Source organism: Purpureocillium takamizusanense, chromosome 9 (assembly GCF_022605165.1).
Source record: "Purpureocillium takamizusanense chromosome 9, complete sequence".
In the NCBI taxonomy this organism is placed as follows: domain Eukaryota; kingdom Fungi; phylum Ascomycota; class Sordariomycetes; order Hypocreales; family Ophiocordycipitaceae; genus Purpureocillium; species Purpureocillium takamizusanense.
Genome location: NC_063076.1, coordinates 800,525 through 812,252, shown reverse-complemented (window position 1 = coordinate 812,252; position 11,728 = coordinate 800,525). Strand labels below are relative to the sequence as shown.

General features: G+C 57.6%; 5 protein-coding genes across 6 annotated transcripts; 3 read left to right on the top strand and 2 right to left on the bottom strand.

The window, feature by feature from the left end:
* Positions 1–314: 314 nt before the first annotated feature.
* JDV02_009080 (uncharacterized protein) lies at positions 315–2,035 on the bottom strand. The gene is made up of 2 exons (XM_047990720.1): positions 904–2,035; positions 315–821 (listed from the first exon to the last, which is right to left on the bottom strand). Exons 1-2 carry the CDS (start codon positions 1,337–1,339, stop codon positions 412–414), a joined length of 846 nt encoding a protein of 281 aa, XP_047846729.1. The 5' UTR covers positions 1,340–2,035; the 3' UTR covers positions 315–411.
* Positions 2,036–2,407: 372 nt separating this feature from the next.
* JDV02_009079 (uncharacterized protein) lies at positions 2,408–2,728 on the top strand (the record flags this gene model as incomplete). The annotated part of the gene is made up of 1 exon (XM_047990719.1): positions 2,408–2,728. The coding sequence occupies one exon, from the start codon at positions 2,408–2,410 to the stop codon at positions 2,726–2,728; it is 321 nt and encodes a 106-aa protein (XP_047846728.1).
* Positions 2,729–3,202: 474 nt separating this feature from the next.
* Positions 3,203–4,697, top strand: JDV02_009078 (uncharacterized protein; the record flags this gene model as incomplete). Its single annotated transcript, XM_047990718.1, has 6 exons — positions 3,203–3,404; positions 3,486–3,505; positions 3,573–3,609; positions 3,668–3,744; positions 3,811–4,193; positions 4,277–4,697. The coding sequence occupies 6 exons, from the start codon at positions 3,203–3,205 to the stop codon at positions 4,695–4,697; spliced, it is 1,140 nt and encodes a 379-aa protein (XP_047846727.1).
* Positions 4,698–5,844: 1,147 nt separating this feature from the next.
* Positions 5,845–7,986, top strand: JDV02_009077 (uncharacterized protein). 2 transcript variants are annotated; one of them, XM_047990716.1, is made up of 5 exons: positions 5,845–6,070; positions 6,137–6,142; positions 6,198–6,249; positions 6,312–7,055; positions 7,168–7,986. In XM_047990716.1, exons 1-5 carry the CDS (start codon positions 5,896–5,898, stop codon positions 7,439–7,441), a joined length of 1,251 nt encoding a protein of 416 aa, XP_047846725.1. In that variant the 5' UTR covers positions 5,845–5,895; the 3' UTR covers positions 7,442–7,986. The 2 variants fall into 2 exon arrangements, with proteins under 2 accessions (XP_047846725.1, XP_047846726.1); XM_047990717.1 differs by having other exon boundaries at positions 5,868–6,070; positions 6,137–6,249; positions 7,168–7,435; positions 7,545–7,976.
* Positions 7,987–8,030: 44 nt separating this feature from the next.
* Positions 8,031–11,577, bottom strand: JDV02_009076 (uncharacterized protein). The gene is made up of 2 exons (XM_047990715.1): positions 9,627–11,577; positions 8,031–9,568 (listed from the first exon to the last, which is right to left on the bottom strand). The coding sequence occupies exons 1-2, from the start codon at positions 10,230–10,232 to the stop codon at positions 8,210–8,212; spliced, it is 1,965 nt and encodes a 654-aa protein (XP_047846724.1). The 5' UTR covers positions 10,233–11,577; the 3' UTR covers positions 8,031–8,209.
* Between the last annotated feature and the right edge of the window lie 151 nt (positions 11,578–11,728).

The following is an 11,728-nucleotide window of genomic DNA, read 5'->3' as shown; positions in this document are numbered from 1 at the left end:
CGTCCGTGATGGACCGGAAGTGGCGCTGTATTCGTCCTAGTCTCAGCCCCTCGGACCGGTTGACATGGTTCGACTAGCTTTGTTGGCCCTGCATGTGAAGGCGGTGATAGGGCGAGGCCTCTATGCAGACACGGCGCCTAATGTGCAAGTGTTACGAGCCTTATGGGTCACATGATGGCAACTCGCAGCTAGCTGTACATTGGACCCCTTGCACAGTATGGTCGACATGTTTGTGGGAAGGGTTTCGAAGACTTGGGGGTAGCATTGTAGACGAAGATGCAACACGTTTCTCCACATGAGAAAGACCCAAAATAGCACGTTAATAAACTCATAGTCAATTGGGGTCGGCACGGCCAGCAATGCCTGTTGAATCTATTCATCACCCGCCTCGGAGCACCACCAGACGTCCGTCTACTCCTTCGGCGGCAAAGCGTCCAATCCAGTCCCCATGACTGCCCCCGCGTCCATGGCTGACTGCGGCACTGCCGCTGCCGTGGTGCTCATGCGGACCTGGTCGACATGCACGCCACACCAGAATCTGCCCGTGCTGCGCTTGACGATCTCATCCACAACAGACGTGGCATATTCCATGGTATCCATCCGGGGCATGCCATCCTTGCCCTGGGCCCGACCGACAAACGTTTCCTCGATGCTCTTGTACAGCGACTGCGGCGGGAGCTTGACGTCGCCAAAGTACGTCTGGCCCATGGACTTGACACCGCCCGTGACAACCTCCAGCACGTCGACGCCAAAGGGAGCCAGCTCGAGGCGCAGCGTGTCCGCGACAATCTCCAGACCACGCTTGGATGCAGAGTACGTTCCTGTAGAGCTTTTGTGTCAATGAACGCGCGGAGGGGGCTGGAGGCATTTGCACTCAGAACGTGTCTGCTCCTTCTTACTTACCCATGAACGGGATATTGAGATAGCCAGAGATGGAGGTGACGTAGACAGCCATGCCCTTGGCCTTGATGAGCAGCGGGGCGAACGCATGGGTCAGAGCCATGGGGCCCACGAGGTTGATCTCTAGGATGTTCCTGACCGCGTCCAGGTCCTCGTCGAGGATGGGCATGAAGTGGTTGCGCCCGGCGTTGCTGACGAGGCAGTCCAGGGTGCCGCCCGTGTGCTCGGAAACGGCCTGGACGGCCGCCTTGATGTCCTCCGTCTTGACCACGTCGAGCGCCAGGAGCGTCACGTCGGCGAGGTCGCGGAAGCTGCTCATCTTGGCGGGGTCGCGCGTGGTGGCGAAGACGTGCCATCCGCGCTGCTGGAAGACGACGGCCAGGGCGGCGCCGATGCCGCCATCGCTGCAGCCCGTGATGAGGACGGTTTGCTTGGACATTATCTTTTTTTTCTTCTCTTCTGGCGTTTATGATGATGGTGATGGTGGTGATGATGGTGATGAGAGCGGGCAGACGTAAATGTTTCTGGACAGCGGGTACGGAGTAGACGTGGTACAAGATTCGCGGGGATGGGAGAGAGAGAGAGGGCGAGTTGCACTGGCGTTTGATGCAGCAGCACGTCTCGATACTACCTTGTAACTCCTCGCTCAGAATATTGAGTGGGTTGATGGCATGCCGAGGCGGGGGAGACGTGCCTTATTGGCGCCCGCTTGCCAACAAACGTGAGGTTGTTGGTCGTTGACCTTGATCTTACAGGGCCGAGATGGCTGTGACGCTTGATGCGCCAAAATGACCTGCAGGCAACTGAAACCCATCAGCCCAGTCAGTCCGTTATGCCTACGCACAACATAACTTTGTTACGTCGTATTTTCGTGGCGACGTTGATTTGGCGGGCCCCCTCCAGTCCCCGGCATGAAGACCTGCATGCAGCCACCGGCAGTGGTGTCGTCGGGGTCCATCCCCCGCGACACGGCGGAGAGAGAGAGGCAAGGCTGCTCTTGCCCGGTGCAGCGCGGTTTTGATGAGGGCATTGATGATGATGATGTCCAGAGAATGCCTAGCCGCCGGGATCTGCACCCGCGACCCGAGACTGGAGCCACTGCAAGCGCTACCATCAATCCATCCCTCCCTCTCCCTCGGTCCATGTCAAAAGCAGCAACGGCGGCCCAGGAGTAAGCGAGTGTGTGTGGCGCAGGGCCTGCGGCGGGCCTTGCCTGTTTCAACGTTGGTCAAGATGCCGAACATAATAATAATCCAGCAGTTGGCAGTTGCCGTCTGGTGGAGTTACAGTCTCTGCACTAGCTTGGTTAGTTACCAACGGAACTGGAGCGCAGCAACTAACTAATTACTTCGTACATACAGCCGCGGTTGTTGATGCGTCCCGACTTCGACTAGTTCTGTACGTCGATGGCGCCCTCCTTATTACACCCAGGCAGGGCGGGCGACGGTGATATTCGGCTTGGGGGCCAAAAACATCGGGGACGGCTGAGGCGTCGTGTTCAAACATAATGGTGTGCCACACTTTCCGAGCCGTGGCGCACCAGACCACATTCTTCATCAATGGTTCTCGTGCACCGTTCCGTCATGGTCCGTGGAGAGTCACGAACCAGAACCCCACGGGCATGGCATACAATGCAACGCAGAGAGACATCATGTATGTCTTTCCAAAGCAGAGGAACCCGGCTAGCCTTCGGACAAACTATTGGGTATCCTGGGCAATACGCTTGTCTTTGACGACCGTGATGCTGCCGGGTCGGGATGATTCGCCGCGCGCGCCTGCACTTCCCCGTCTCGGCGCCCCCGGACAGGTTTTGGTCATGTTTGGGTAGGATCTTACGGGTGCATTCATGCTGCATTCCTTCGGCGATGAGACTTGCATGAGTTCCCGCCCGTGGTCGGCACGCATGTGGCGGGATCACAGGACAACCCTCCCGATCCATCGTACTAGCCAGTCACGTCACCTCCAACTCATCATTGATGCCGTCCCCCAAGGGTCCTCGACTCCTTGGTGTGTTCGACACGCGGCCAGCTAAGATATTGTACGACGCCGCCCAAGGGTCTGGTTCGTTCCCCCGTGCCGTCAGACCGTCAACTGCCGTGCGCAACCCTCTCCATCATCTTGTCAGTCGGCAGACTTCAATCCTCACGCGCCCTGCTTGGCATGTTTTAATTTTTTAATTTTTTTTTTCCTTTTAATTTGCCCTTCTCCATCTCCCTGAATCTCTCCAAGCGCCATCGACGCCGCCCCCAAAAAAACACCCGATCGTTGTGCGACTCCATCGAGTCTTGTCTTGTACGCCATCATGTCCATGACACCAGAGCAAATGGCGAAGACGCCCGCGTCTAAGCCGCCGCCCGGCGTCGTTCCCAACTTCGTGGACCCTCCGTCCGGGGCTCCTGTTCTCATCGCGGTCGGCACCGTCCTCCTGGTCATCATGCTGGCGTTTTCCAGCCTCAGATTCTACGTCAAAGCCATCGTGCGGCGCAGCGTGACTGCTGACGACTGTAAGCGATGTCTTCTTTTTTTCTTCTTTGATCTGAGGCTCAACATGTCGTTACACGAGCGCTCTGCTGACCGGCAATTAGGGACCACCCTTGCAGCCGTTGTATGTTCATGTTTTTCAGGTGCATGCTGCCCGATTTCAGCCTCCAAAGCTTACATCTTTTTAACAGGTCGGAACTTTGTGGTATTACGGTATATGCATTCACGGTAAGGCAGCTATCCTGCTTCGACGGGCCGGCCCGTGGGAGGCTAACAACATTTGCAGCTGTCACGGCCGCAAAGTTCGGCACGCACATGTGGGACATGTCGATCGCTCATACCCTCAGCAACGACTTCCTAATCGTAAGGAGCCCCTTTGCAAGCGAGACTGCTCATACGGAGAGGAGCCCTAACAAATTGATCCCACAGGCCAGCTTCTTTTGCAACTGGCCCACGGGCCTCGTGTGGGCGCTCGCCAAGACGTCCTTCTTCCTCATGTACCTGCAGATCTTTGGGCCTCTCCCCTGGCTTCGAATCTGCGTCTATTTCGGCCTTTTCCTCAACTGGGGCTTCTACACGGCCGTCATCATCGCAAGCATCTACTACCAAGCCCCAAACCCGGGGCAGACATGGCAGGAGGGCTTCCTGAATGACCGCTACACTGAGAGCTTCAACATGACTATACCCATCGCCTCTGGAAGCCTGTTCTTGGATACCTACATCTTCGTGCTTCCGCTCATTGCAGTCTCCAAGCTCCGTCTAAGCACCAAGAAGAAGATTGGTGTCATGGCTGTCTTTGCGACAGGACTGATGTACGTCTCATGCACAGCTCCCCCCCCCCCCCCAAGGCATAAACCTCATTTGCGTTCTCGATCTAATCATTTTTGTTCTACAGCGCTTGTGTCGCCTCTTCCCTCAGCATCTTCTTCAAAAACAAGCTCAACGCTCGCCTCGACGACTACACGTTCTGGATCTACCCCGTCCTCCTCATGGCCCTCGTGGAGATGTGCGTGGGAATCACCTGCGCCTGCATGCCGTCCACGGCCGGCTTCTTCAAGAACAGGGCGAGCGGCGGTTTGAACACGTGGGGCAGCAACCCGTTCAGCAGGCTGCGAAGTCTGCTCCGATACGGCAGGCAGAGCAACGCGGCTGAATCCCTGGACAAATCCTGGGGGAAGAACGCCACGCACGTCAGCTCCGCGACGAGTGATCATCCTTACGATGACATTGAAATGGGAGCTGCGAGCACCGAGGAGCTCAGGCCGGGCGCTGGCCGGAGGCAGATACATGTGCGTCGGGAGGTTCATGTAGGGTAAAAGTAGGGCAGCAGCCATTTCAACTGTATTGATATGAGAGGAGCGTTTGGACATTAGATAGTACCTATATAGCCCCGTAGCAAGTGTTAAGACGGTCCAAAAGGCAACATGAAGTGATGGTGTTTTTTTCGTCTACTTGTTACCATCAATGGTGTGCGGGTAGTTGTAGCCCTGGCCTGTATGATGGCTTGTTAGTCTTCGTTGCTCCCGCTCGCCCGTTTTCCCCTTGTTCTCGCTGCTCTGTTTCGCTCCCTCCGTTACCGCTGCCGCTACTTCCTTTCACCATGCCATACAGTAGCTAGATATCCCTTCTCATGTACTTCGAATATATTAACCTTGTCCTTCTCACTGATGATAGGTCCTCTGTAAGTTCAGCTCGTAAAAACCTCCCTGTCATCAGAACCAACGACTCTCCATATTATGTCGGCATCTCGGCAGGGCGTGCAAGCGCGTGGCATTTCTCACCGAGTGCAACGGCCCAGGCATCAACTTCATACATCGACAAAGCCCACACATGCAGCCCAGCCCCCAGCATCTGCTCTCCAGTCCGCATCAGGTTACGTTGCAGGAATGCAACATGGGACGAGACAGCCACCTGATTCGCCCCAGCCAAAAGGTGTAAGCCTGCATGAGAGCCAAATACCACCCTGAACTGCATGCACTTGGGCGAACGGAACGGATGAGAGTGAGGTAGCAGTACATGCTGACATTCGAGGCTGAGCCCTGCCCATCGACCCATTCCGATGCAGAGAGTGCCTGCAGCATCGATGAGCCGCGGTCAAGTGTCGGCCCCTTTGTTGCCAATCAGCGGGCCAAGGTTGCCCCCCCCCCCCCCACGGCGGCCAGCCCTCACAACCGCCGCTTCGTGACGGGGGCCAAGATTCTCTGCTGCCAAGCGCCAGAGACACGCAATGAGATGGCCTATTTGCGGCCGGGCTGACTGACAGTAGTGAGCGGCTCGCGGTAACGGCACTTGAGGCGAAGTCCGGGTCGATGCACATGTCGGCGGAGCCAACCAAGCCTCTTTGAGCGGCTCTCAAAGCCGCGATACACGACCGGGTGTACTCCGTAGCAAGGCGTGGGCAAATTCGTAGAAAGTCTCATTAAAGAGACGTGCACTTCGTTCAACCTTGAATAGACTCCAGGCTTGCTGTTCCCGTAGGCCTAATCCACGAGTATCCCGTGAGCAGCAGCAGTCATGTTGTCAGATCCAATCTATGCGGTCGTAGACCTCTTCACACGCGAGACAGCAATTGTCATAGTACCGCTCTTGGGGCTTGCTGTCGCGTTGCTGTGCTGGAGACTATGGCGCTTCACCATCATGCCGCTCATGAACCCCACGGCGCCAAAGGAGCTGCCGTACTGGATTCCATGTATGTATGCCCCTCCCCGGCTGTGCGTCTCTGGTGTATCTTCAAGCATGCTAACATAGATCGCAGTTTTCGGTACCGCCTGCTTCCGCGCATACCGTGCTTGCATTCTGCTGATGTGACTACATAGGCCATGTTCGTTCGTTCTTCAAGGATTACAATGAAGCCATCGACGAGGGAAGGTCTGCATTGACAAGGTTTTCACTTCCACAAATGCCCTTACGGCGCTGATGCTAGGAACCAGGAAATACTTCAACGACTCCAACTTGCCGTTTAGCGTCTCCATCGCGGGGGCGCGCATCTACATCTGCTACGCCCCTGAAGACGTCGCGGGGCTGTATCGCAACACCACGACAATCTCGTACGAAAACGTCATCAAGGACATGTATAAGTGGATCGGGGTCTCAGAGGATGGCTTCAACAAAATGTTCAACGTTGACGAGTCCTGCAAGCACAACGTTGGCATGCCTCACGCGCTGGCGCCCGCCGTGATGATCAACGAGTATCACCGTCGGCAGACCAAGCCAGGGCATCTGTTCGACGATCTCTTGCACAAGAGGACCATTCCCGGACTTGACCAGACGTTCCAGGAAATTGTGGACGGATGCAGCTCGTCCATCGTCGGACAATCCGCCGACGAGGCAACAAGCGTCTCGCTCCTCGGACTCTGCACCGACCTGTTCCTCCGCGGCACTACGACGTCGTTCCTCGGCCAGAAGATATGGGAGGTCAACCCGTCGCTCTTGGACTCGTTTGCGCTCTGGGAGCGGACGAATTGGAAGTACATGTTCCAGATGCCCGAGTTCATCAGCGGGGACATGGTGAGCGCCCGGGACGCCATCATCGGCACGTTTGCCGAGTACCTCGCCATCCCGGCCTCAGAGCGAAGCGACAGCATCGACTTCCAGAAATCCGTCGAGGCCATGATGCGAGATGTGGGCGTCGATGAGAAAGACATGGCCAAGGTCTTTATGCTGCATTTCTGGGCGTACGTAGTAGCCACCCATCCACCAGACCCCCTTACGCTACAAACGTTTCTCACCCTCTACCTACCTATGCCCGTTGCCATAGATACAGTAGCTAACCTCGCCGAGCCGCAGCGTGTTGGGAAACATATACAAAGTCGCCTTCTGGGCCATCGCGCACCTCGCATACGATCCGAATCTTCTCGACGCCTTACGGGCTGAAGTCGCCCCCGCAGTCAAGGACGGCCAGCTGGATGAGGCCTTTCTCGCAGCAAACTGCCCCCTGCTAGAGTCACTTCTCAGTGAAGTGCTCCGTCTCACGGTCGCGACGGCTCTCGTTCGAGACGTGGTCGCGCCCACGCACATCCGAGGCAAGACGCTCCAACCCGGGAGCAAGATACTTGTATGAATCCCATCCTTCACAGCATACGCATTCCTCGCTTCAAATCCTCCTCTCGACGATACCACTTCTGCGACGACTACTAACCATTATCCTCCCGACCTCCCATCAGGTGCCCTACCGCCAACTCCATCAAAACCGCTCCGTCTGGGGCGAAGACCCCCTCACGCTTGAGCCCGCGCGCTTCGTCGCAGAGCCGAAGCTCACGTCCTCGAAGTCGTACCGCCCCTTCGGAGGTGGCCATACCCTGTGTCCTGGCCGCTTCCTGGCCAAGCGCGCCATGGGATACGCCATCGCTGCGCTCATCACAAAGTTTGAGTTGAGGCTCGACGTTGAGAGGACTCGCAAGGCGGTTGGAGGTAGCGGCAAGTCCGTCAGGTTCCCCAGGATGGACTCGACGAAGCCGAGCCCCGGAGCAAGCTTGCCCCATAGGGGCGAGGACGTGTTCTTGTTACTGAAGGAGAGAAAGGGCGCGATTTAGCTGCAATGGCTTGGGAGACGGGACGTTTCCTTGTCGCACGCCATAAACGAGTCGTTTCCCACATGGCCGTGTTCTGTATGCCACGCAATATAGAAGACGATATCGAATGGCCCTTGGACACGTTCAGCAAGGGATCTTGAAGCGACAGTAGAGCAATGGCAACAACATGGGTGGCGGCAGTGGCTTTACTGACAAACGACATTTGGTGCACTATAAGCCCAGCTCAATGCAATACCCACGACATTGCAAAAGCACCTACTCTCCCGGACTGACATTCGCTGGATATGCATCAAGACTCATGTCCTCTGCGAAAGCTCATAGTACGCCCTCAGCAATGCTAGGCCGCCCATCTGCGTCTCCACCGTTCGTCCTCTTCCGCGCTCATTCGGGTCGCCTGTCGCTCTTCTCCCCACTCCCCTCACCACCCGCGACCTGCCGAGGTCCCCAACCCTCCTCGTATGCAGCCCGTGGTCATCGGGGCGTGTCTGGCTCCCAGGGCCTGGATGCACGGGCTTCATTCCAGGCTCCTGCACGGCTGTAGCGTTACCCCAGCTGCCATCCAGCGGGATGCCCTTGTTGCGATAGTCGATCCGTTTTGATGTCGCGTTCTGGCCGTTGTCGATATCGCTGCCCATGGGGTTGTTGAAGATGCCGGCGCCCCACCACATGCCGAACTTGCCTCCCTCGTCCCGCGTCTTGCGTGCCGCATCAGTGTTGTGCTTGACCCAGGGCAGGTACATGCGACACGTCTCGTCGTGCCCAACCGGAACGCGAGCAATGGTGGTCACGTCGCCTGGTGCCGTGATGGGCGCGCAAAAGGCCGTCAGGTGGTGGAAGAAGATGCCCTTGAAAGTCTGCCCATCCTGAGAGCATGTGCCGCTCACGTCACATTGTTCTTCCAGGATGCCGCCGCGGCCGAGCCCGCGCCAGGGCGGTATTTGTCCCGGGGGCAGTCCTTCAATGGCGTCGACGGGCGCGTTCCTCATCAGGTCCCAGCCGGTAGCCTTGATGACAGACCGGATGAGGCTGTGGCCCTCATCCAGATAGGAAGGGCTTCCGGTGATGCTCCAGAGGCCGCGGTGACCCGTAAGGAGGACACCCTGATTGTACGTGTACACCATTTCGTTGCGTTGATCGCACTCGACGTTGCCCGGCTTGCTACCATCGATGTGATAGCCATCGACGTACAGCCCCTGGTCATTGGTCATGTTGACGTCCCGGAGCCACTTGTATCCCTCAATCGCGGCTGCCAGATAGACGGGATCGCGGTCGGGAAACCCCTTGGACTGGATCCACTCCTTTGAGAAGGTGTCATTTGGGAAGTGCTCGTACATGGATGCCGAAGCGGCAATCCAAAGCTCGTTGGTGATGGCGTTCTTGTACGGCAGAAGCATCGGGTTCCATATCATGCCCCCATGGCACAGCTTCTCATCCCAGCCATTGGTGGACAAATCCCAAAATTCACGCGAGCGGTCTGCGAATGTGCAGAGGTAGTTGTAGCCTTGCCACGAGGTACGACGCAGGGCCGTACGCAACTCCTCGGGCACATGGTTGCAAGCCTGTTCCGTCTCAGAAAAATGCAGCTGCGCGTGCAGGCGCACAAACTTGATGGTTTCCAGCCAGCCGAGAACCACCCACAAGATGTCGTCGTATGCCTACACGTATGTGTCAGTCAAGTCGTGCCGGAGAACGTGGAAGCGCGCTCAGACGCACCTGTGTCTTGATGTCCTCGGCTTGTTGCCCGAAGAATGAGTGCGAAACTTGAGCGAAGACGGAGGAGATGAGGTTCTCCTTTTCCTTCCATTGCTCCTCACTAATAGCTTGTGTCATGGTAGACAGCATGCCTGAGACGACGGTCCCGACAACGGCACTGGTCCATTCTATGGCGGTCGGCCAGGTGCCATTGTTGGCGTCAAAGTAGTCATTCTGCAACACGGCCAGGGCGGCAAAGGCGTCCTCGAGAGCCTGCGTCGTCGCATCGTCAGAGACCTGCAGCTTGTCGTCCACATCGCCGTCTGCAACCGTTTTGATCTTCCACGGACCAGCATCCTTGGTCACCGACGCGAGCGAACGCACGACGATGAGCCCGAGAAGCGTAAACAGCCCGGCAAGAGAGAGACGCGCCATGGTGTGTTTGGCAAGAGAAGCCCAAGATGCGCGTTTCCGTGGATGGAATGCGCTGGCATGTAAAGGCAGCACGGCGCCAGCAGGAGGTGGAAGCCCAGATTTATGTCTCAACTTGGGGCCCGGCTCATCTTGCTGGCCGCCGTCCAGACGGCGGTCCGGGTGGCAGCAACAGGTACACGGGATGGCGGTCATGATTGCAATGCAGGGGCCGGACGAAATCTGATACGATTCAACCCAACCGCAGTCGCGGGGCGGCGATAGTGAGCAAGACCTGGAGCCGTCAGGGCATGCCGGCCGAAGGGGGTCAGCGGGCCTCTAGTCGTCGTACGGTCCCCTGCAGGATCCTGATGCGCAGCGCTCGGTTCGGGACTGTGTGGTGTGACCAGTCGGCAGCCTGCGTCGCTGATATTAAAGTATGTGTGATGGCAAAAGTTGAAGCTGAGTTCATCAGTGAGGGCGATGGGGATGTCCATGGCGTCGGGGCGCAGGTCAGGAGGCGTGTTGCGGGGGTGGTCAATGCAATGCAATGCCGGCGCGGCGCGGGACAGCCGGCGCGGCACCGGCAACACGCGACCATGGACGCCGGTGCGGCTTCGAGTCGATTGACCTCGAGAAGCTGCTACTAAACTAGATTAACTATGGTCATGTCGAGCTAGTTGGGGGCTATTTCACGCTCACGTCTTGGGCGTGGGTAGTAAGACTCAAATCCTCGGACGGCGCAACGACAACAGGTCAACAACAACTCGACAGCGGCCTCGCAACTCGAAGCGCGCAGGCGGCATCTCACAGGCGCTGCCAGTGACATCCAAGATGCGCGACGCTGTGCAACGCGAAACGAATTGCCCCAATATCCCACACGCAGGGGCAGGTCGATCTGTGCGACTGCATTGTCCCGTCCCCCGCCTGTCTCCTGACGAGCCCTGCAACGATGCGACGCTCCTGCTTGGCGCCCGGGCACAAGACGGCCTCGCGTGGACTTGGCCCTGTGCGCGCGGTGCGAACCAACCTACTGTAGCTGGTGCCGTGCCGTGGCGGGAGACTTTTCCGTTCGCATCGGGCCAGCAGCAGGCATGTGTGTGTTGGTATGGTAACTTGGTGTTCGAAGCAAGCCCATCCACAACTCGGGTCGAGCCATCACGGTCGCCACTCGACTCCTCAACACTGATGAGACTTGATCGGGTGGTTCTGACCCCGAGGATCGCGAGGCCAGGAGCAGTTGGTCGCCCCAAGCCGCGGCATGTGTCCTGGTCCTCGGATGGTCGCTACGTGCTTTCCATGCCATCGCATGTCCGGCTCGGGTGATTGGGTCAAGAGACGAAATGTCAAGTCATGATTGCGTGTGATGCCACTGTCCGCACCGTCTCGATGGCCTCATACGGCACGAAGCGTCCGCACATGGGCGTGAGGCTGCAGTAGGCCACTCAAAGTGCGTGTTGGTCGTGGCCGGCGACGGTCGTTTGGACACTTCAGCTGCATGCTGAAACGGCGTGTTTCTCTATGTGCGCATCGGGCTGACACAGAGTCGGTTTGATGATTCCTGACAAGGTTTGGACGGAGAGGCACCCCAAAGGGCCAAAAGTGGGATAACCGCACACACCTTGTCGACGCCCCATGTGGCGGTGCCCTGGGGGTGCCTGCCGATCTGCTGTGGCTGGAGCCTCCATCCTCCCCAGTCCCCACTTACCGCG